This window comes from Gasterosteus aculeatus, chromosome 17, assembly GCF_964276395.1.
Source record: "Gasterosteus aculeatus chromosome 17, fGasAcu3.hap1.1, whole genome shotgun sequence".
Classification (NCBI taxonomy): Eukaryota; Metazoa; Chordata; class Actinopteri; order Perciformes; family Gasterosteidae; genus Gasterosteus; species Gasterosteus aculeatus.
This window is the reverse complement of record NC_135705.1, coordinates 8,087,918-8,108,021: the sequence shown is the minus strand read 5'-3', so window position 1 is coordinate 8,108,021 and position 20,104 is coordinate 8,087,918. Positions and strand designations below refer to the sequence as shown.

The window sequence follows — 20,104 nt, the reverse complement described above, 5'->3', positions numbered from 1 at the left end:
ATATGTGCATATGTAAAGTGTAATAAGTGAATAAATAGATATGTACAGTAAGAAATAGTTATGCAATATGAACAGTAAGAAATGGATATGCAATAACAGTGCAAATGTTCAGTGGCTGGAGGAGGGTGTGGCAGTCAAGCCAGGGTGGAGGGGGAAGTACAGTCACTGAGGGAGATGTATGTGGGGGTGGGGGGCAGAGTTCAGTAGAGTGACAGCCGCAGGTATGAAGCTTTTCCTGAACCTGCTGGTCCGGGAACGGAGCACCCTGTAGCGCCTCCCAGAGGGGAGGAAGGCAAACAGTCTGTGGCTGGGGTGAGAGCTGTCCTTTTCGATGCTGCGTGCCCTCCGCAGACATCTCTTGCTCTGGACACCCTCAATGGTGGGGAGTGAGGAACCGGTGATGTGTTGGGCAGTTTTCACCACCCTCTGCAGTGATTTACGGTCTGCGACAGAGCAGCTGAGATGCAGTTTGTAAGGATGCTCTCTATGGTACAGCGGTAGAAATTCTCTAGAATCTGAGGAGACAGATGGGCCTTCTTCAGTCTCCTCAGGAAGAAGAGACGCTGAAGAAGAGATGAGGTGTTGAGGGTCCAAGAGAGGTCCTTAGAGATGTGGACACCCAGAAACCTGAAGCTGGCGACACGCTCAACCTCCGTCCCGTTGATATGGATGGGGATGTGTGTGCCAGTTTTCTTCCGGAAGTCCACAATTAGCTCTTTGGTCTTCTTGGTGTTGAGGGCCAGGTTGTTGTCGGCGCACCACACCGCCAGGTGCTGGACCTCCTCTCTGTAGGCCGACTCAACGTTGTCACTGATGAGGCCAATCACCGTTGTGTCGTCTGCAAACTTGACAATGGTATTAGAACCGTGTACAGGTGTGCAGTCATAGGTGAAGAGGGAGTAGAGGAGAGGACTTAGCACACAGCCCTGTGGGACGCCGGTGTTCAGGATGAGGGTTGAGGAGGTGTGGTTCTCTACCCTAACAGACTGGGGTCTGTTGGATAGGAAGTCCAGTATCCAGTTACAGAGGGAAGTGTTGATACCCAGGTGACTGAGTTTCGTGATTAGTTTGGAGGGGATGACAGTGTTGAAAGCTGAACTGAAGTCTATGAACAGCATCCTCACATAGCTGTTGTTATTGTCCAGGTGAGAAAGGGCGGAGTGTAATGCCGTGGAGATGGCATCCTCCGTACTCCTGTTCTTGCGGTAGGCGAATTGGAAGGGGTCCAGTGTGGGTGGTAAGCAGGTTTTGAGGTGAGCCAGGACCAGCCTCTCGAAGCACTTCATGATGGTTGGAGTGAGTGCAACTGGGCGGAAGTCATTTAGGCTCACTGCGGTGGAGTGCTTTGGCACTGGCACGATAGAGGTGGTTTTAAAGCACGTGGGGACAGTAGCTTGGGCTAGTGACAGGTTGAATATGTCAGTCAGGACCTCAGCTAGCTGCCCAGCACAGGCCCTGAGCACGCGTCCGGGGACGCCATCAGGGCCAGCAGCCTTACGTGCATTAATCCTGCTCAGTGCAGCACACACGTTCATTGTCTAGCGCGTTAATATGGCTACAAATCAGGAACACTCATCGGTATAATAAGCATACTGCATTCATTTGATCTAGTGTGTACTAGATAAGCTGGCAAAAGCATGTGTGAAAATGACAGTATAGGATCATGTTAGCTATGTTTCTTCCTCCACACGTCAACTTGGATAGTGAGACGCAGGATGTATTCATAACTTTATTGCATTAAATCACTTAATTCCCCAAAACATATACATGTAAAGTCATATGTTCCCAGTCTAGTTGGAAAAGAGAGGTCTTCTGACGATCATTTTTTAGAAAATGTGCCACCCACAGCAGCAGATCATTTACATGAAAGCATCTGAGATGGCAACAACCAACGGATATGTAAATTTTATTTTGACGGATATGTATAATGGGCAATTATAGTAGCTTTACATTTTACTTTGACAAATTGACAAAAGACTCAAAGCAAAACCTGTTTGGAACCACAGATGCTAAATAACAGCCCATGTTACCCACCTACTGAGGCCTTTATTAGACACACACGTCAGACCAATATCTTTCAACCTAAACACTTTCTCACTGTTTTGTCCCCTTAATCATGCTGAAGACGCCCCACAAACACACTGTACCTTCTGAAAAGCACCTTCAAGCCTCCATTACAACTGTGATATTCCCAAAGAATACATAATAAAGTGAGTTTTAATTAGTGACTTTCATAATGGTCCACATCAACATCTCTTTACCCTGAACTGATGAATCAAAGTTATTGGATTGAATGTTCCAATAATGCTTAAATTAATTTCTTACGTCAACAAATCCAATGAAAGGACACCAATCCATCTAAATGTTTGTCCATTCCTCAATCATTAACAACTCAACTAGCTTGTCTGTGGCTCTGAACCGAAAGCCAATTTGTTCCTATAAGGTCTCATATAAACAGTATGGTACTGATTCAAATAAATAAGAAATATAAAAATAATCAACTTGGCACTGGAGTGTTTGTGACTATTACAATGATGTGTGTCTCAGGGAGTATATTTAATTATTTTTTATCCGCCAACAAATATGACGTGTACGTTTCATACTTGCATGAAAATATCGGAGTCAAAATTTTAAAACCGAACATACACACATACATCTGTATTTCCCAATGTAGAAATTATTTTTGAGTGATTCCAACTAGAGCACAGGGACTATCCCCCCAATCTCTGAAGAAAAAATAAAATACCTGTAATGCTGAAAAATTCTTGACAGATTATAACTTAAAACATAAGTTTGCAAACCTCTACCTGTAGTACATTTCTGCATTATATTCACACAGTAGATTTTACGGATGGACCCCGGTGAAAACGTTTAGGAAATTCTAAAAATTCTAAAAATTCTTCTCTCTCTCTCTCTCTCTCTTTCTCATACACGTCGGGGATCATCTTAAGAGGGATTCTTCTTCTTCACATACTGCCGCAGGTACTGGATGGCCGACAGCGCGCTCACATTTGCTAACACAGCTAGACAGGAATTCAATAAAAGTCAATATGAAGAATTGGATTTCAATTTGCAATATTATATACAATACTTCCTGTCAAATACCCCAAGCCACCGAGGACATGGCTTCAAACTAAACATATTTATCCAACAATTAATAATCTTAGATATTTTTTTCACGTTTTTAACATTCAAAAACTGAAAACAACAATATTCATCATCGGATTTTAAATCCAGTGTTGCTGAACCGATTGGTGCACAGAAATGTTTGACGTCACATTTCAGCAATAAACTGATTGAGGAAGATGTTTTCAGGGGTCCTTGATGTTTACATTCAAGTCTCCGGGGTTTTAGTTAAATTGGTCCATTTCTGACTGTAGCATCACACTATCACTGCAAGTAGTTTCATACCTGCTTTCCAGGCGTCAGCACCTTCTGGATCAGACGATTTTAACACCCAGGAGGCAAAAGCAATGCAGACCAAACACATATCTGACTGCTTCAGTGTGGAGAAGATGCCTTCTCGTCCTGTAAGAGACAAATTGATACTATTTAATTGTAGTTTTGTTTTTAAGTCTGATTTGATTGTATGAGAGAGCTCAGGCTTACTCGTCGTCCTGAAAGCTTCCCAAACCCTCTGCTGTACGGCCAGTTCTCCAAACAGCTGAGAAGGAGCTGAAGAGGCTCTTCTCTCCGTTAATGGTGGATCCGCGCTCTTCATGGCCATCTTCTCAACCTCGACTGGAAACGCCCAGGAGCCAGATGTCCTGCGCCAGCCGCTACCTTTGTCTGGAAAGCAAGTCTTCCCCATCAAACTTTTCCAAATGTAAAATCCGTGTGGAGCTGCTGCCCCACAATCGCTGCCGTGGATGAAAGAGCGAGACAAGAGTCTCATTGGAGAGAAGTGGTCGTCCTCCTCGCGGTCTGCACTCACGAATACACAGGGAGCATTTGGGAATGCGAGTTCTCTCACGGTGGGATGAGAAGAGGAGAAAATGGGGATGGGTTTTTCATCGCCGCGCTGGAAATCGTGGAGGGAAAAGAACGGCATTTCATCCCTGAATGTCCAAAGAGGAAAGTCAATCACGGGAGGAAGCGAGGCGTCCTCTGGCTCATACACGGTGACACAGCGGAAGTCACTCTCTGTCTCAGCCTCTCTGAAAGAGTCCTGAAACACTTCAGGGGAGACGATTTCATAATGTTCACCCATAAAAGGCGCAGGTATCGGTGCTAATAAGCTGTTGCTTGCTTTTAAAAAACCCTTTTCCCCAGAAAACCGACTGCTCTCGTCATTACCGAGAAGCAGCTGCAAAGATAAATCCTCCGTGTTGAGAGCTTGTACGTTTTGCATGCTTCTGCTTTTTGATATTTGTCTTATTTGGCGTGAGAGCTGGCTTGAGATGAAGGCATTTGAGTCGTGATCCTCTGGACACTTCCTTGCATTGTCTTCTGAAGGCACAATTGACTCTTTTCCCTCAGAGCTTGTGGACTCCTCTTCCTCACACGCGAGGATCGGAGTGTCACCAGTGCTTTGTTGTTTTGGGCTTTTGTGGTCAGGACTGGGGTTCCCGCTCGAGTATTCCTCCTCGGCATCGGAGGTAGAAAAGTCCCAGCTTGAGCGGTCGGCCTTGGGTTCGTCGGGCTGCGTGAAATAGTCTGAGTCGGCGGTGTCGGACGCGTCCGTCAGACCGCCGTCACACAGATTGTGCTCCCCAGCGTCGTCCAGAGGGCTGAGACGCTCCATTTGAGGGCTCCCTCTGCTACCCATCCGGAGCTGCAAAATGTCATTTATCGTCAACTTTTCCATTTCATCCCAAAAGGCAGAAATGGCGTAGACGTGCCCGGGATTGTGGCCCGCGGCCTCGGCCTGCGTCTCAGGGCTGTCGGCCGCAGAGCAAGGCGTGACCGTTACACCGGGAACAGAGAAAAGACAATCTCCCGAAGAGCAACCGGATGGCGAATGACTCGTTGCCTGTTTTGGGGGTGCACGTGCATCCGCGGGCAGCACGCCGGGTGCGCCGTGTTCACCTGGCACTTTGTCAACACTTTGGCCTGCGGACGGGAATGTCGGGGAGGGATCGGCCCTTTGGTGACCTTCGGGGTTGGTACCTGTTAAACTGCTATCACAGGAATGCACTTGGCCGGCCCGCGCGGTGTCTGCGTCGCTATTCTCGGTGAGATTGGACAGATTTTTGTTTTCCGTCAGAGATAAGGAGCCGCGCAAATGCCGTTGATCCGTAACAAGTTCCTCTAGTGATTCAGCAGCGGACAGATAGCTTTCAGAGTCAGAACTGTGCGTGGAGGAGAAGTCAACAACGTCCTCGAACTCGTCAGACTCCACGTCATCCGCGTTGGTCATCGGCTCACTGAGGCTGCGTTCGGGGAAAGGAGGTGGCACCAGTTCTTTGGACAAACTGTCTTCTTCACCAGAGGTCAAAGGCGTTTGTGATGCGTCTGAAAGGATTCCCCTGTGGGTGCTGTGTGGATCATCTTCAGCGATTGGACACCCTCCAGATTTTTTCACCTGTGTTTGGTTTTCTGTTGTGACATCCTGTGGGTCGGCCCCTGCCTCAAACTCATTATTTTCTTTCATTACCTGTAACTTTAACCCGTGTTCAAGTGATCTGTCCTGTCCCGGCCTGCGCATGTTGTTGTCCTTAAGACTTCTTTTTTGTCTTCGTTTTTTTTTTACTGCACGCAGCCGCTGTGGTGCAGGACTGACATTCACGGTCACGAACCAGCGCTCTTTTTCTCCTCTTAAAGCGTCGCCAATCCCATCCTCACCCACGGCTCTGTCTGACGCGTGCGCTTCCTTCACATTCATCGCTGCTCGGTTGCCGGAAAGTGGGTCACGTTTCTTGACTACACAAACGTCGCTCTCCATTTGCACGTCTCCATCTCCTCCTTTCGGCTCCGATGGTTCTTCATCCGAATGCTGAACATTCCCTTGCTCACTTTGCACGGTGGTTGTGATGTTGTCATCTGGGTCTTTGGCCGCGTCGATGGCGGCTCCTACAGACGGATCAAGATACATCTCGGCTTTTGGTGTGAGATCATCTCCTCCTGCTGCTGCTGTACCGCTCTGAACGTGCCTTGACATGTACTTTACACAACCTGAGTAGTTCTTTTCCTCTATGCAGCATCCTGCAGCGCTGCTTCCAACTTCATCCCTGTTTGCAGCAGAGTTCTGCTGGGGCCCCTTTCGGCCGGCGCTGAAGACTGAATCCTCTGAATCACTGAGATTTGAGCTTTCGTGGCAGGCGAGAGATGGTTGAGGCAGACTGCACTCCTCACTCTCCTCGTAGAAGACCGTCCAGTCGCACTCTGCGATGTGCATGCTGTGATCTAAATCGTCCATTTTGACACATCGCATGCTCCTCAATCTGAAAGAAAAAAAAAGTATTTTGTTTGAAAAATAATGAAAGTGCCTTTATTTAATGTGTAGCAGTTCGTCCTTTGTTTCACCTGTGGTTGAAGTTCCATCGACACATTTGAGTTTAATAGACAGTGTTTATCTGCAGCTTAGCATTGCATGTAATCAGCCGTCATTAGGAAAACTGTTCAGAAGGAAGTAAAGCAGCGGTAGAGTATCGGGACCACGCGACCAATAACAAACCTCGGAAAAACTCTGATCATATCACCTGACGTGAGAAATTCAGACGTCCAATGTCAGGAAACAACATACTGGATGATCTTAGCAAACATACTCAGTGACGTTCGTTGATGCAATATCATATAAATATTTAAATATCACCATACTGAAAGTTACAGCAAATCAGTTATTACTGAAATAAGTCTATAGTAGTTTTTAGAAGTGCGGTGTTTTTCTTTATTTTTCAGAGGTGGAGTGTTGCCCCTCAACTGCTCCACTTCAAAGTCAGTAAAGGTCTTGTCTATTCCGTTAGTATTACATTACATATCAGCACAACCAACACGAGCGTAAAGTACAATACATTATTGTTAGCGTTTCTGCAGCAGAAAGATCCCCTACCTTTAGTTTTGAATGACAAAGTGTCCAGTTTGAAGGGGTTTTCTCCCTTATGGGACATTTCGGCTGTGACGTCTGTCTGTCCTTGCATACGTCTCACCGGGGCCTCGCACTCTATAAATAGAGCAGTATGTCCAGTCACATGTAGCTGCAAACGTCTGTCCCTCTATTACCAGAGGTATGACATTTCACCACCTTCAAATACAAGCAACCGTACAGTTAAGATTGAAAACCAATTCCATTGTTTACATGATGAAAGGACACATCGCACATTTTTTATATATAGTGCATTTATTTAAAATGACACAAAAAGGTGCTTTATGATAAAGCAATAAAGCTAAAGAATGAACATAAACAACCTCTATTCAAGGTCATTTGAGACAGCCAGTGTGAACACACACATTAAATTCTTCAGTTTCTTTGAGCAAAATTAAAATTTCAGCTGAGAAGCAGCTAAGTAGCAGTAGCTGGTAGTAGAGGTCATATGACTGCACAAGGAGAAATAAATGGTAATGGAAAGGTGCTTTATTTCTCCAAACATTACATACATCTTCATGGCATTAAAACTAGAATATGTGCATTAGTTACAAAAACAATACATCATTTATAAAAAAAAAAAGAAAAAAGAATATGTACATGTCTTCAGCGTATGGCTGTTTGTACAACAGCAAACACATTATGCAAAAAGGACTTTTTATGGAATGATGGCTGGCTTTTTATCTTGTTCACTTCATGTTGTTTTACACATACAGAATGAGGAAATTACTTTACAGCCTCATTGTTGTCAAAGTATAAAACTACATGAAAATTAAATAGCACGCAACAAATTCAACTTGGACACTTATTTAAAAGTTGTTTACAGTAAATATAAAGGCCACTGGATATAATTCAAATACCCCACTTACTCACCACATCATGACTAAAAGTTTCCTAGCTGCTTTTAAAGCTCAAAATGGCACCGTAATCACAGTAATTGCACGCAGTAAAATATTTCTTCAGACATTTGGCAAAGGTTAATAGTAGTCAAGACAATTTCAGTGCAACAACAATGCCATCTATACAACAACACAAAAATATCAATCACACTTCGTCGTTTGAAAATAAAAACGGGGTCCACCATTAGCTGATGACCTCTGACAAATAAAGTGCACAAGCATTCATTCATTAGAGAAAAATCTATTGGACTTTAAGGAGATAAATTGGTATTTAAAAAAAAGTTTTGTCCAGCCCGAGACCTTCCTATGAAAACAATGATTTTTCTGTTGAGAAGACAGTCACCTCTTTCATGTCTGACTACGTCAGCTGTAGATTCATGATTTATGCAGCTGCGATGCATGATTTGTGTAATACATTTACCTTGGTTAGGCGAGCAAACAATGCAAATGCCACAGTTAAAAACAAAAAGAAATCAAACAATCATACATAAAGCACCCAAAGCACTCTCCCCAAATTATCCCAGCCCATCAGAGCAACTCTACTATACGACACATAATTTATTCTGTTGGTCTGACTGTATTCAGTAAAGCTCAATGCACGGATACAAAATGTAAATAAATATCACGCATCTAAATATCATCCTATTTAGAAAAAACAAGCCTCCATCAAATGTCACAGGGCCGTCACTTTGTCCCCCCCAAACAGATCACCGCTCCCCACCTTGAGCACAGTCACTATTAATGTTTGCATTAAAAGGAATAGTAAGAAATATGCTGCTTTTACATTTTTCTGCAGCAAAATAAATAAGATAATTAGCACTCTCAGATCTGTAAAAAACATGGCTTTAGCTAAGCTTATCATTAAGACTGGAAAGGGGCAGAGGGGGAAGAAGGGAGGTGGGGTGGTGATAGCCTCAGTCCAAAGGCATAAAATTCGGATTCAGTTAATCAGTGAATGTGACGACTGACAGGTGGAAACTACAATATAACACTCGGCTTGTTAATTAGAGAAAAAGAAACAGCCCTCGTGACAACAGTGCAGCCAAAGCAGCTACAGTTAAATATGGCATTCACTGAAACAGACCTTCACGTGACAAATCAAAAACAGCTTTCCTGAGCGTTCTCTCTGCACCGGCCCTCCTCCTCCTCTTCCTCCTCCTCCTACACATTATGGACCTAGGTGGTGGATGTAGTGGGTACGGTGGCACTATTTAGTGTTGCAATGGGCCGCTCCCTTCTGACATATCTAGGCTTCCGCACTTCAAAAAAGGAAGAAAAAAAAGAAAACATATAATCTGCAAAGGAAGATCAAGAAGAGACATGCACTGGAATCGCACTACGTAGCATGTTTGAGCTAACAGTTAGCATGTTTTCTGTTCGTATGCACCTATTTTTGTGAATAGAGGCCGGCCATTTCTACAACAGGCCTCAAATATGTAACACTTCTTACCAATGTTGACCAATTCTTTTATGTGATGTTTTGACTGCTTTGCATTACCAAATCTTACAACCGGTTCAGCAAAGGGAGAGTCACATTTCAAAACAGGTAATCTACGGATAAGATCGAGAAATCGACTTACCTGTCGAGGAGGGGATCATGACAGCCTAGCAGGGAAAACAAAAATATAAATTAGAACCATTCATTTGAGACACACACACAAAGAATGTGTTTGCTGAAGTTTTCTAAAAAGTGCAATTAACTTACAGTCTCACTTGGTTGGAATATGAAGGCTGCAAATGCACAAAATATTATTGTTACATTTGGATTTATTTGACTGAAGATTCGTTATGAATCACTAAGGCAGAGCACTGATATTGTGTTTCCATGCTCTCTTTGTACTCCCAAGCTATATTACAAAAGGATTTGCTGGGTGTGGTCCGTCGATGAAACCCTGCTTGTATAATTATAGTGTGTCACAGCTTTGAAGCGCTCACCCTTGTTGCGGCGGTAAAAAATGCTCGGGAGTCGGTTGGAGCGTTTGATGTAGAAAAAGGAGGCAACAGAGAGGATCAGGAACAGGCTGATCAACAGAGTTCCAAGAAGTAGAGAAGCAGCCACACCTGGCCCGCCTGCTCAGAAACATCGCACAACAGACAGGCAGTGGTGACAAATGTGCCGATTATCTCACCAGCCATCATACAAAGAGTTTTACCCATGGAAAGGGGTAATGCTATATTATTGAACTTTAAATTTCAAACTAATGACTGATTAGCCTTTAAAGTTGTTTGATTGATATTTCATACACATTAGCTCAAAAATAATTTTCTAATAATTGAAACTCATAGAAACATTAAAGCCAAGAGAGAAGAAATTCTATTGGTAATAAAATGTGTAAATCAGTTACAAGCGACTGGATTTGATAGCTTACCAATTTTAGGAGTGACGGTAGTTACGGTTGTGAGGTTTCTCCTCTCCACTGTATAGTCTGGGGTGAACACAAAGGGGGATAATTTAAAAACTAAAAAATAGTAAGATTGAGGTTTTTGTTTAATTAAAACAACAGAGTTCTGTCCTTACTGTAGGTGCAGACTGTTCTGTTCTCCAAATCCACAGCTGTTGCATTACAAAATATGCAAACACTGTTGCTGTTCTCAAGGAAACGCAGAAAGCATCCTTATGGAATCGAATCAAAACAAGAACATATTTCACATTTTTTTCTTCAGACACTCGGATACAAACAAATTATTAAGTGCACACTGTATTTTACATTCTATTCAAGGAAAGAAGTAAACACTGCAATGAATAATCTTTTTACATATTCTTTGAATTCAAATCAGAGCTAATAGGAATCATCCACATTACCTGGTTCACAGTGGCTGTCATTGGAACATGAGCTGTTCGCGCTCGGTTTCTCGCCACAACACTCAAGGGAGTTCTGATGTAAAGCCTACAGACGAAACATCATTCAGCGATAAACAAATGAGAGTATCACAAACAAAGCACACGTTGGCTATTTCGCTCAGTAACATTTTACCTTAGTTACAGGTGTCTCAGGTCTGATAAGAATCACAGTTGCAGCAAAGACAAAAAGGAATGACAGAGCCATATTCAACCCTTCAACAGAAAGAAAGGCTAGAGTTAGATACACGTCGATGACACTGACGAGGCAAATTGTAGGTTAAACATAGGGAGCACATGTGATTTTAACATACAGCATGATCACTTAGCATACTCCTGATACTCAACCAAAACAGGAAAAACATTTAGTGGAAGAATAGAGAAGGTGTAAAACGGTTGCTGTCATTCTTAATGTTTAACGCGGGGGTAAAATAATTCCAGTTCTAGTCTCCTCAAAGTAAAACAGTGGCGGTAATGTCAGTATAACATGATATTACTAAAGACTTTTTATACAGGCTACTCCATTATTAATATGATTGCATACACGTGTTATATAATATCAAGAGATACGTGTTCCACTCAGATTCGTCGTTTTTATTGGACTCGTTTTGAGAAATGTAGGCATTTTTAGCATGAAACGGCTCATGTTCCTCTCAACTCCTTTTCTTAAATCGATTTGCGGCAGCTGAACTGTCGCGACTCGTGGCAACAGCGCTCGCTCGCGCTCCTCGACGGCACCGTGCCGACACCTGCCTGGCGCGCGCCGCACAGCTATAGAGGGGCGACGTCCCCGTGAACAATGAGTCCTTTTCACTCACGTACGAAGCAAACCAGCACTGAGATCCAGAGCGTTGCATGTTTACTGTGTTAATGCGAGGCCTCTTCGATATGGAGGAGCGCTGACGTTGACGTTAGCTCGCCGAACGCCTCTATGCGACCGAGGTGTTCGGCGAGCTAGCACCTGTCACCGGGGGGGGGGGGGGGGGGAAGTCGAGACGCGTTTGTGTCGGCAGTCAAAGCCGTTTAAATAATGATGTAAGCGTTATAGAGGCAGGTGTGCTCTGTTCTTTAAACCCGTTTAACAATATTGGGTACATTAACAATCGCAGACTTGAGCAGCTGCTCGTCACAAAAAAAGTTAACTCACCCGCCGGGGCACCAGGCTTTGGCCAGACCAAACTCCGCGGTTAAACCCACGTCGGGTCGGGTTCCGCTGCGGAGGTTTTAACAGGAAAGTCACCTATAATTTTGGCCTATTTGTTATCAACACGCCTCCGTAGTTCAGCCACAGAATGCGATACGGTGCGTGGCTCATAGCTACCTGCATTCAAATCATTTAGCGTGGACACTTCCGGGTACAACTTTTCAAAAGAAAAGCCTCGGATGTGTTCCTGTTTCATCAATTTTGGCCTACTTTCTGCTTAGTAACACATATTAAATATATACAAAGATAAAATAGTATTTAAATATACGATAATAACTACTGCTGCTATTATAACTTAAGAAAAATTCCCTGTATGTTTGACATATTTTGGTAATAAATGTTTCCTGATTCCTGATAAATATATTTATTATTGTCATTATCAAACATATTTCAAGAAAGGTTCACTACAGTAACAAAGTAGGAAACCTCTTATATGATAAATAATAAAACATTAAAACATTAAAAGCAAGAAAAGATGCCGTTGGAATTTATAATAATTATGAATCCATTGTGTGGGCAGTTCGTCTATGTGGTTATTGTCACTGCACCTCAATGGAATTCAGCAAACCTTTAATTATATTGGCCGTTACAATGCCCAAGGAAAAATGTGTTGTAGCTATTGGGCCCCCCTGACACCCTCCCTGAAACATATGTGCATTGTGTATTTAACCTTTTGTCAAGCTGCCAGTCAAATCGAATTGCAGCCAGCATTACTATGCATGATGCTACATGTGTTTTAATTGTATTATAATATAATCAAAAACAACTATGGGTCCTGGCTTAGTTGATGTCCAATACACACAGTTAACCAGAGTAAAGAGTGTCATGCTTTTAAGGGGCATATAGTCTTCTGTAGTACCAGATGAATTATCCAGCATTAAAACCTACACTTAATGAATAATCCTCCTTTTTATTATTGTTCTATTTCATCAGTGATCCTGTATTGTTTTTACCACAATGTAATAAACCAAAGGACAATTTTCTACGATGTGAACAATACTGTTACAAAACTGTTACTGGGTAACTAGCTAATCAACTAAACGATTGACTGACTGACTAAATAACTAAATGACTTTAGACCTCAAGTGAAGCCGGCGGGCCTCGCGTGGAACTGGACGGTCACACGGCGGGAGATTCAAATCCTCGCGAGGTTTCTGCCTGTTTAGTCCACGCCGTGCAACGCTATTGAATCAAAGACCCCCATCAACGCAAGACTTCCGACGAATACGGTATATGGATATGTTCTAGCTCAGCAGTTTATCGTAGCTTTTAATTGACTCCATGTTATTTTAAGTCAGCGAGAGAAGTGATTAGCTACAATCTAATGTTAAGTAACGCTAACGCTAGTTTAACGTTGGCTCCAACGACGCTGACATTTCTGCCCGTTGGTGAATGAACGATGCCCGACGGTATTGCCTGCTACAATTACTACTAACTCGTTGTTTTTACGAACAGGCGATGAATCATTCGAGGAACATTAAGGAGATGCTGGGCATCCCAACCGGAAGCAGGTAAACTACCGTTAGCGTTCGTTAGCTTGAATGTGCTACTTTGCAATGACACTTAGCATTAGCTAACGTCATTAATTTAACTTTTAAAGTGCATCATTTTTAAATTGAGCTGCGATCCACAGCGCTCTGAAAATCGCCCCACATATGTAGTACAACGTTTTACGTCCGAATCGATGTGTTTACCAGATTTCCACACACACCTGTTATGTTTTGCCTCGCTTACTCTTCACACCTTGCAGCGATAAAACTCTCCACAGAAACGTGGCAAACAGCGGCCACTCCAGCTTCACAGACTCCCAGTTTCTCTTCGGATCCCAGTTTTGGCCGGAAAACTCTCAAGGCCTGTCTCAAGATATGAGTTTGTCATCCAGGACCTCCCAACAAAGTTCACAAGAGGTGAGCTTTATCAACTTTATTTTACCATTTGATGCAACGTCTGTGAGTGCATCCATGGATTATCTATGGTGCATATCTATGGAAAGCGTGTTATTTTTAGGCACGTCATACATAGTGACATTCAAGTGTATTCCACATTATTGTGAGACTTTAGTCCACATCAAAGGGCCTGATGATTGATTGCAGTGGATTTGGTTCTGTGCCTACATGTTTTGGGGGATAACACTAACCATAATATGAAAAACTGATTGTCGTTTTGTTTATCTCTCAGATTATGTGAATACTGGTTCTGTCTAATCAACAACTCCGTACAATATTATTTTTTAATTTAGGGAAGTGACTCAAAGTTTTCCAGCAATTATCCCACTAAACCTCTCCTGTTTGGAGAATTTAAGTCCAAAGCTTTTGGAATACTGGATCAATTTGAAGACGAGAAGAGACGGGCGAAAGAAAAAACGGATGGGTTCGGCTTAAATATTCTCCTGACTTTGAATTTATACGTGTGCATTACTTAAAAGAAAAAGTAGGGCTAATCACTCTGACGTTTTTATATCTGTCCTTTGCTTTTAACAGGGAAGTGTTTGCCAAAGAGCGTAATAATTTTCGAGAAACACTCAACAATGTAAGTGATAAGCATCCATTCTGTTGCTTTTTGGATTACAAATGATTGATAATGATTTATTGTAGTTTCATGAAAATACTGCTGTGTTTTCCAGATCCAACAGCTACTTGTTAGCACAGAGAGAAACACTGCTGTGTGTCAACCGGTGCTTACAAAATTTGACAACTTCGTCTCAACATGTAAGTCTTTTAATCTGGTCAAATGTGTTTTTAGTTTGAATGATTGAACTTTACCCTCTGAAGATCTAGATAATTAAGGAACAAATTGCCATGAGCAAACATTTATTATTGCCTGTAGAGGATGCTGTTGTCACAATTATTGAGCATTGCATACCCATCATTTCCTTTTAATTTGGACATTTTACACAGTTCCATACTTTAAAAAAAAAATGTTAACCATGACTCTATATTTGTTATATAAGCACTTTTCTACTTTTTCATCCATCCCAGTGCAAAATCATTTGAGCAGTCTTCAGGGTGATATTTCCCTGCAGTTTGAGACTTTATTGACTACGGTGAACTCTCAAAAAGAGAGGATAACTGGAGTGGAGGAGACTACGCAAAAGGTGAATAGTATGTATCAATTGGAAAGGATTGCTTTAGTTCCAGTCGATTTTGGTGGTTTGATTAGTTACATGCAAAACTTGTATATTTTTTTGATCATTTTAGAGTTCGGAGACCACAGCAGAACTTGGTTCCAATTTGCAAAGCTTGAAGAATAGTCTTGAGACTCTGAGAGATGAGCACGAGAGAGAACGAAACATGCTTGAACAGGCTCTGAAGCTGCTCAGCACATTAGTCTCAGAGCACTCAGCAAAATGCGGCCCCAAGAGAGTGACGGACAATGCCATCCAGACGTCACCAGAGCTGCTGCAGCAGCAGTTCTCCACCATCCTGCAAGACAACAAGCTTCAAGGAACGCACTTTAGACAAAAGTCACACAACACAGAACACAATACGGCAGAAGTTCCCCCTCAGCCTCCCAGATGCACAGCCAAAAGGAAATCCTCTCTTCGGAGCCATAACAAACGCAAAAAGACGCCGTTGGTGCCCTCACAAAGGAGTAGGTGCACTGATACGAAGGAAAACCGCAACCCTCTCAAGAGCTGCGACCGACAACAAAATGTTTCAACAATTCTCGATGAGTGTCAGCATCCGAACGCGGTAACCAGCGCAGAGAGTGACAACCCAGACTGTCTCCAAATGCCAAACGCGGAGATGGAATCCATAGCGACGGGGTGTTTCATAACCCCGCTCAGCTGCTGGTCTCAGGAAAGCAACAGCCCCGAGTGCACCGCAGGTTTCGAACCAATTTTGGAGAAGCTCTCATCGGAGTCCAAGAGAAGGATCCCAGAGACGCCGGAAGGCCTCTGGCAGTTGTTCGATTTTGATTTTGATTTAGGCCTTTAGAGTAAAGGAATCAACAGTGACCCATCTGTAAGTTTGGAGTAAAAGCCAGAAAGCTTTTATTTTTATTTTGGTTCTTGCGTTACTCCGCTCTTTGATGAATAACATTAATATATTTATATTCAAGTTATTGAGGTATTTGTGATTTTTAACGATGGCTTATGGCCTATTTTGGTTGTAGTGTTCAGTTCATTGACTAACGTTGACCTTCGCATACAATAATATATTTATACACAAGTTATTGAGGTAATGTAAAAAGAAAAACATTGTTTACTGTTTAGATTTTATATATTTATTCTGTACTCCTACAATTTAATTTTTTTGTTTTGCTTGTTTTCAAATAAACACCCATGCTCCATAAATATTAAGGTGCATTTTTATTGGCAGAAAACATTTTATATTCCACAAAAACAGCATTTGACTTATAAAATGTTTTATTCATTGTAACGATTTTTAAGTTTTTACCCTATAGTAGATTAATCATACTTTGCCAGCATATACTGTCCACATAATTGAGGTTTTTTAGTAAAAGAAATGTCAACAAATCCCTCTCATTTTTGTTTGACCACTGTAAAGTTTTCAGTGTGTTTGTTTTGAAGAGCTCAACACATTGTTTGCTCGACGTAAACATTGATGCCAATTCTTTTAAGCAATCAACAAATTGTAGCTCTATTTCTAACTGGTCTAATGTCTAGTTAATGTCAAAAGAAATTTAATTTTGTGGCCGATAATGCTTCGTGCCACACGGTCACAGAATTCCCACAATCAATCACCGCAGATATTTAAGATTAAAAATAGCAAATGCTGTGATTCCTAATGATCTTTCTCTTCTCACTCGCATCAGAATCACCCATAGCGACGTGCAAATTGCTATCCACGCATCCTCTTTAACGGAGGGCCGTGAAAACGTTTGCTCAAAGAAAAAAAGTGCCTTTGAGCCAGCCAACTTCATTGATAATTAATTTCCTTTGCTAATTATCTTGCACGCACTTTGACTTGATCTGACAGGGGTGTCACTGTTTAACCAGATCTGCACTTGGGGACAGAAGTCCCCTTGGGTTCAGACTTGCCACTAAACAGACGTCATAGTTGTCATGCATCAGAGCGTGTCGAGCCACCACAGTCCACCGGTTCTCCAATGGATCCAGCTCCAAAATCTCCTTCGTTATGTCATCGTGACGATCTGAAGATAGGTGGAAAAAAATAAAATAACAGAATGGGCCATTTTAGTCCCTTGGACTCATCGTTTAGTCTCATTTGATTGGAGACAACCCTTCATTCATTACCTGCTCCTTTGTAGTATCCGCACACGTAGATCTTGCCTCCCACCACTCCGGCATTTGAGGCGTTGGTGCGGAGTGAGAGCTGTGCAGATGGCAGAGGAGGTCCGTCCCTCCAATTATCTCCATCTGGGTTGTAGATCTCTACAGCATCGAGGCAGCGGCGTGATTGTCCGCAATCCACACCCTCGCACCCAATACCCCCTGCAAAGTGTATATATACACATGTATATAAAATATACAATACTTAACGTATTAATACATATGAATTCCTTTTTAAAACAACTAGTGACAGGAATCAACATGGCTCAATTCAGCAGCAGGATCATCAAAATGAATGCATAAAAAAATAATATTACCCATCACAAAAATTTCGCCATTGAGTACGACAGCACTGCAGCGGTACTTTGAGTACTTCATTGGGCTCAGCTCTTTCCACTTATTTGTGTTGGGGTCATACTCCAGGAGGCGGTTACTGAGGCGGTCGGGCTCATCATCCATCCGGTAAGACTGGATGGTTGAAGGGGGGAGACGGTGTCACAAAGCGGCGCATACACACACTGACCACTGCAATTATGTGTAAAAAAAGTAATTTCTTAAGTTAACACATATAAATACATTACCGGTCAAACGTTTGCCTACATTTTCTCGTTCAATTCAAGGAGAAAGTGTGTCCAAACCCTTGACTGGTAGCGTACGTTTTGACATCACCTGTGGGGTTCTACCACCCATAACATAAAGGCAATCTTTCATCTTGACCACGCTGTGATAGGCCAAAGGTATCGGCAGCGGTGCCGCACTCCGCCAGGGTCCTCCTTGCAGAGACCACCGCTCCACACAGTTAGTGATGAGAAACTGGTTCTTCAGCTTCATCTGCCCGCCCAGCAGGTACAAAGTATCCCCAAGTGACCCCAGAGCGTATGAATCACGATATTCAGCCGACGTCAGGCACTCCCAGCTTCCTTGGGCCTCTACTCTGTACCTGGCAACCCAAGATACCAATGAGTGCCATCGCTGTGCGGACAAATACATAGTTTATCAAGTGTGCCACCTTATATCTTACCTGTAGATCTCAACGTTCGCGTCCTTCGGTCGGGCCATTCTTCGTTGCCCCACCTCTCCTGCCACTATAATGTCATTTCTTTCTGTTACAACTCCAGCGCACACATACCCCAGAGCCTCTGCGTAGCGAGGTGAGGTGATGTAGTAGATCCGGCCCGTGAACGGGGCGTAGCAAAAGCTGCGCTCGGTGTAGTTGCCGTATCTTGACCTGATCCCGCCGCCGTCGTTTCCAACACAGAGCAGCAGATCCGTGGTCTCCATGCCGTACCGCAGCTTTAGTCTGCGCGGTGCGGCGGAGGGATGCATCGCTGTGGCCTCCAAGGCTTGGTTGAGAATCTCTAGACATTCCGCATCTGCCAGCAGGGCTGTGTTTCTCTTCATTGCCTCTCTCAAAACGTCAGCCTTTATCAGCGGCAGACGGACCTTCCTCAGCAGCTCTGGAAGGTGCAGAAAACGGACCTCTCCGTCCATCAGAGGACTGTGCTTGACCCAGCGTAGGACAACATCCAGGATTGTTTCTTCTTGTGAAACATTAAGGTCATCAGAGGCCAGGAGCTTTCCCAGCTGATGGGCCTCCAACTCCAGGACCTCCTCATTTTGGCAGACCTGAACAAAGTTCTGCCGCAGGAAGCGCTGGGCATGGTCCGCCAATTCCTCCGAGCCGAGGTCGCGTGCAAAGTAATACACGCCAAGGCAGTTGGAGGCGTCCATGTTGTCAGTCATGTGCAGCTGGCAGCGAGTGAAGACGTCGTCCATCTGCAGGAGAAACGCTGCAATGGAGATGCCCTGTACATTGGCGTTAGTGAGAGGAAGATCAGAGCAGTACATGTAGTTCAAGAGGAGGGCCAGGCTGTCTGCAGGGGTGTCATGCAGGATTATCTCTCTGTTGTTGCACTCACGCAGGCCGCATGTAAACATCACACGGAAGTACGGGCTGAAAGAGGACAGAACCACCCGATGACATGGAAAGCTGATGCCCTCAGCAACAAGCACCACATCTGTCAGATGCTCACCGTCCCTCATCTTCCTCAGCTGGTCGAGCAGCACCAGCCCATGTTTGGTCTTAAGATCCATTTTGCCTCAACTGTTTGTTTTTTTTTGGAAACAATGATTTTTATGAAGATACTCAGGAAGTTTTATGCACTCTGAAAAACTGGGGAAGATGGTGTTTCTGTAAAAACAAATAAATCACAAACAGAGCAACTCTTTATTAATGCTAATTTGGTAATCTTGGTATACTGAAGATGATTTTTCAAAGATTTTAACCAGACAATAATAATGAAGTGTTAAAAAAACAAACATAAATAGCTTTGGTAAAAACCTGGAAGCACATTTCTATGAACCTCACATCCAAGCAGAATATCTAATTAGCTTTGGCTATTACACTGGAATAAGTTTGGCATACAGCATTCACTTGTAAAATCCTCACCATAGTCCCCAGCTTCTCTCTCCTGGTCTGAAAAGAAAGGTGAATATCCAGGTTTTCATGAGTTGTTGATGTTACCGAATGTGTCAGCCCGGGGAGTTAGAGAGGGTCTCAGCTCTTGCAAAAGACAAAGATATGCAACCCCCCTCCCCCCCACTGCTGTGGCCCTCTGAGCTGCCACCCCAAAATAGACAGTGTTACGGCATACGACAAGTAGGTCAGAAGGGTTTGAGTTATCAGGAGAGACTGTTTTTAAGCCCTGATAGAGACAAATATCGTGAATCGTTTTGAGATTCCTTTTTGGGCTCATTAGCTTTACGTTGCACTGTGCGATTAAAGTAATAATCTGGTCCACTTTGTTTGCCTCGGTCACGTGCGTGCGGCTCTGGAATGACTGAAATGAAACATTACGTCTAGCTCGGATTCAGATTTCAT

General features: G+C 43.3%; 4 protein-coding genes across 6 annotated transcripts; 1 reads left to right on the top strand and 3 right to left on the bottom strand.

Annotated features, from left to right (window-relative positions):
- Window positions 1-1,890: 1,890 nt before the first annotated feature.
- On the bottom strand, window positions 1,891-7,186 carry perm1b (PPARGC1 and ESRR induced regulator, muscle 1b). The gene is made up of 4 exons (XM_040205048.2): window positions 6,992-7,186; window positions 3,610-6,383; window positions 3,412-3,528; window positions 1,891-3,023 (listed from the first exon to the last, which is right to left on the bottom strand). The coding sequence occupies exons 2-4, from the start codon at window positions 6,371-6,373 to the stop codon at window positions 2,947-2,949; spliced, it is 2,958 nt and encodes a 985-aa protein (XP_040060982.2). The 5' UTR covers window positions 6,374-6,383; window positions 6,992-7,186; the 3' UTR covers window positions 1,891-2,946.
- A 309-nt stretch (window positions 7,187-7,495) lies between these two features.
- c17h1orf159 (chromosome 17 C1orf159 homolog) lies at window positions 7,496-12,179 on the bottom strand. The gene is made up of 9 exons (XM_040205087.2): window positions 11,910-12,179; window positions 10,899-10,978; window positions 10,727-10,811; window positions 10,442-10,537; window positions 10,293-10,349; window positions 9,859-9,993; window positions 9,629-9,654; window positions 9,504-9,528; window positions 7,496-9,182 (listed from the first exon to the last, which is right to left on the bottom strand). The coding sequence occupies exons 2-9, from the start codon at window positions 10,968-10,970 to the stop codon at window positions 9,100-9,102; spliced, it is 579 nt and encodes a 192-aa protein (XP_040061021.1). The 5' UTR covers window positions 10,971-10,978; window positions 11,910-12,179; the 3' UTR covers window positions 7,496-9,099.
- A 773-nt stretch (window positions 12,180-12,952) lies between these two features.
- Window positions 12,953-16,263, top strand: ccdc36 (coiled-coil domain containing 36). Of its 2 annotated transcripts, none has more exons than XM_040205076.2 (8): window positions 12,953-13,195; window positions 13,422-13,477; window positions 13,735-13,873; window positions 14,206-14,336; window positions 14,447-14,495; window positions 14,590-14,674; window positions 14,945-15,060; window positions 15,164-16,263. In XM_040205076.2, exons 2-8 carry the CDS (start codon window positions 13,425-13,427, stop codon window positions 15,902-15,904), a joined length of 1,314 nt encoding a protein of 437 aa, XP_040061010.2. In that variant the 5' UTR covers window positions 12,953-13,195; window positions 13,422-13,424; the 3' UTR covers window positions 15,905-16,263. The 2 variants fall into 2 exon arrangements, with proteins under 2 accessions (XP_040061010.2, XP_040061009.2); XM_040205075.2 differs by having other exon boundaries at window positions 12,956-13,195; window positions 13,717-13,873.
- On the bottom strand, window positions 16,260-20,048 carry kbtbd12 (kelch repeat and BTB (POZ) domain containing 12). 2 transcript variants are annotated; one of them, XM_040205067.2, is made up of 6 exons: window positions 19,673-20,048; window positions 18,245-19,414; window positions 17,893-18,163; window positions 17,541-17,691; window positions 17,188-17,385; window positions 16,260-17,084 (listed from the first exon to the last, which is right to left on the bottom strand). In XM_040205067.2, the coding sequence occupies exons 2-6, from the start codon at window positions 19,315-19,317 to the stop codon at window positions 16,915-16,917; spliced, it is 1,863 nt and encodes a 620-aa protein (XP_040061001.2). In that variant the 5' UTR covers window positions 19,318-19,414; window positions 19,673-20,048; the 3' UTR covers window positions 16,260-16,914. The 2 variants fall into 2 exon arrangements, with proteins under 2 accessions (XP_040061001.2, XP_040061002.2); XM_040205068.2 differs by having other exon boundaries at window positions 17,893-18,157; window positions 19,673-20,040.
- Window positions 20,049-20,104: the final 56 nt, after the last annotated feature.

What these genes read in the sequence shown, in the direction of transcription:
- perm1b (XM_040205048.2), bottom strand. Translation starts at nt 6,373, where the DNA reads ATGCGATGTGTCAAAATGGACGATTTAGATCACAGCATGCACATCGCA. An exon ending in GGAAGCTTTCAGGACGACGA is followed by an intron (nt 3,529 to 3,609) that starts GTAAGCCTGAGC and finishes TGTCTCTTACAG; the next exon opens with GACGAGAAGGCATCTTCTCC. An exon ending in TGCTGACGCCTGGAAAGCAG is followed by an intron (nt 3,024 to 3,411) that starts GTATGAAACTAC and finishes ATTCCTGTCTAG; the next exon opens with CTGTGTTAGCAAATGTGAGC.
- c17h1orf159 (XM_040205087.2), bottom strand. Translation starts at nt 10,970, where the DNA reads ATGGCTCTGTCATTCCTTTTTGTCTTTGCTGCAACTGTGATTCTTATC. An exon ending in TTTTTACCGCCGCAACAAGG is followed by an intron (nt 9,655 to 9,858) that starts GTGAGCGCTTCA and finishes GTGCATTTGCAG; the next exon opens with CCTTCATATTCCAACCAAGT. An exon ending in CATGATCCCCTCCTCGACAG is followed by an intron (nt 9,183 to 9,503) that starts GTAAGTCGATTT and finishes CCTTTTTTGAAG; the next exon opens with TGCGGAAGCCTAGATATGTC.
- ccdc36 (XM_040205075.2), top strand. Translation starts at nt 13,425, where the DNA reads ATGAATCATTCGAGGAACATTAAGGAGATGCTGGGCATCCCAACCGGA. An exon ending in TTCGAGAAACACTCAACAAT is followed by an intron (nt 14,496 to 14,589) that starts GTAAGTGATAAG and finishes TGTGTTTTCCAG; the next exon opens with ATCCAACAGCTACTTGTTAG. An exon ending in TGGAGGAGACTACGCAAAAG is followed by an intron (nt 15,061 to 15,163) that starts GTGAATAGTATG and finishes TGATCATTTTAG; the next exon opens with AGTTCGGAGACCACAGCAGA.
- kbtbd12 (XM_040205067.2), bottom strand. Translation starts at nt 19,317, where the DNA reads ATGGATCTTAAGACCAAACATGGGCTGGTGCTGCTCGACCAGCTGAGG. An exon ending in GCGAACGTTGAGATCTACAG is followed by an intron (nt 18,164 to 18,244) that starts GTAAGATATAAG and finishes TTGGGTTGCCAG; the next exon opens with GTACAGAGTAGAGGCCCAAG. An exon ending in TGGGTGGTAGAACCCCACAG is followed by an intron (nt 17,692 to 17,892) that starts GTGATGTCAAAA and finishes TCAACCATCCAG; the next exon opens with TCTTACCGGATGGATGATGA.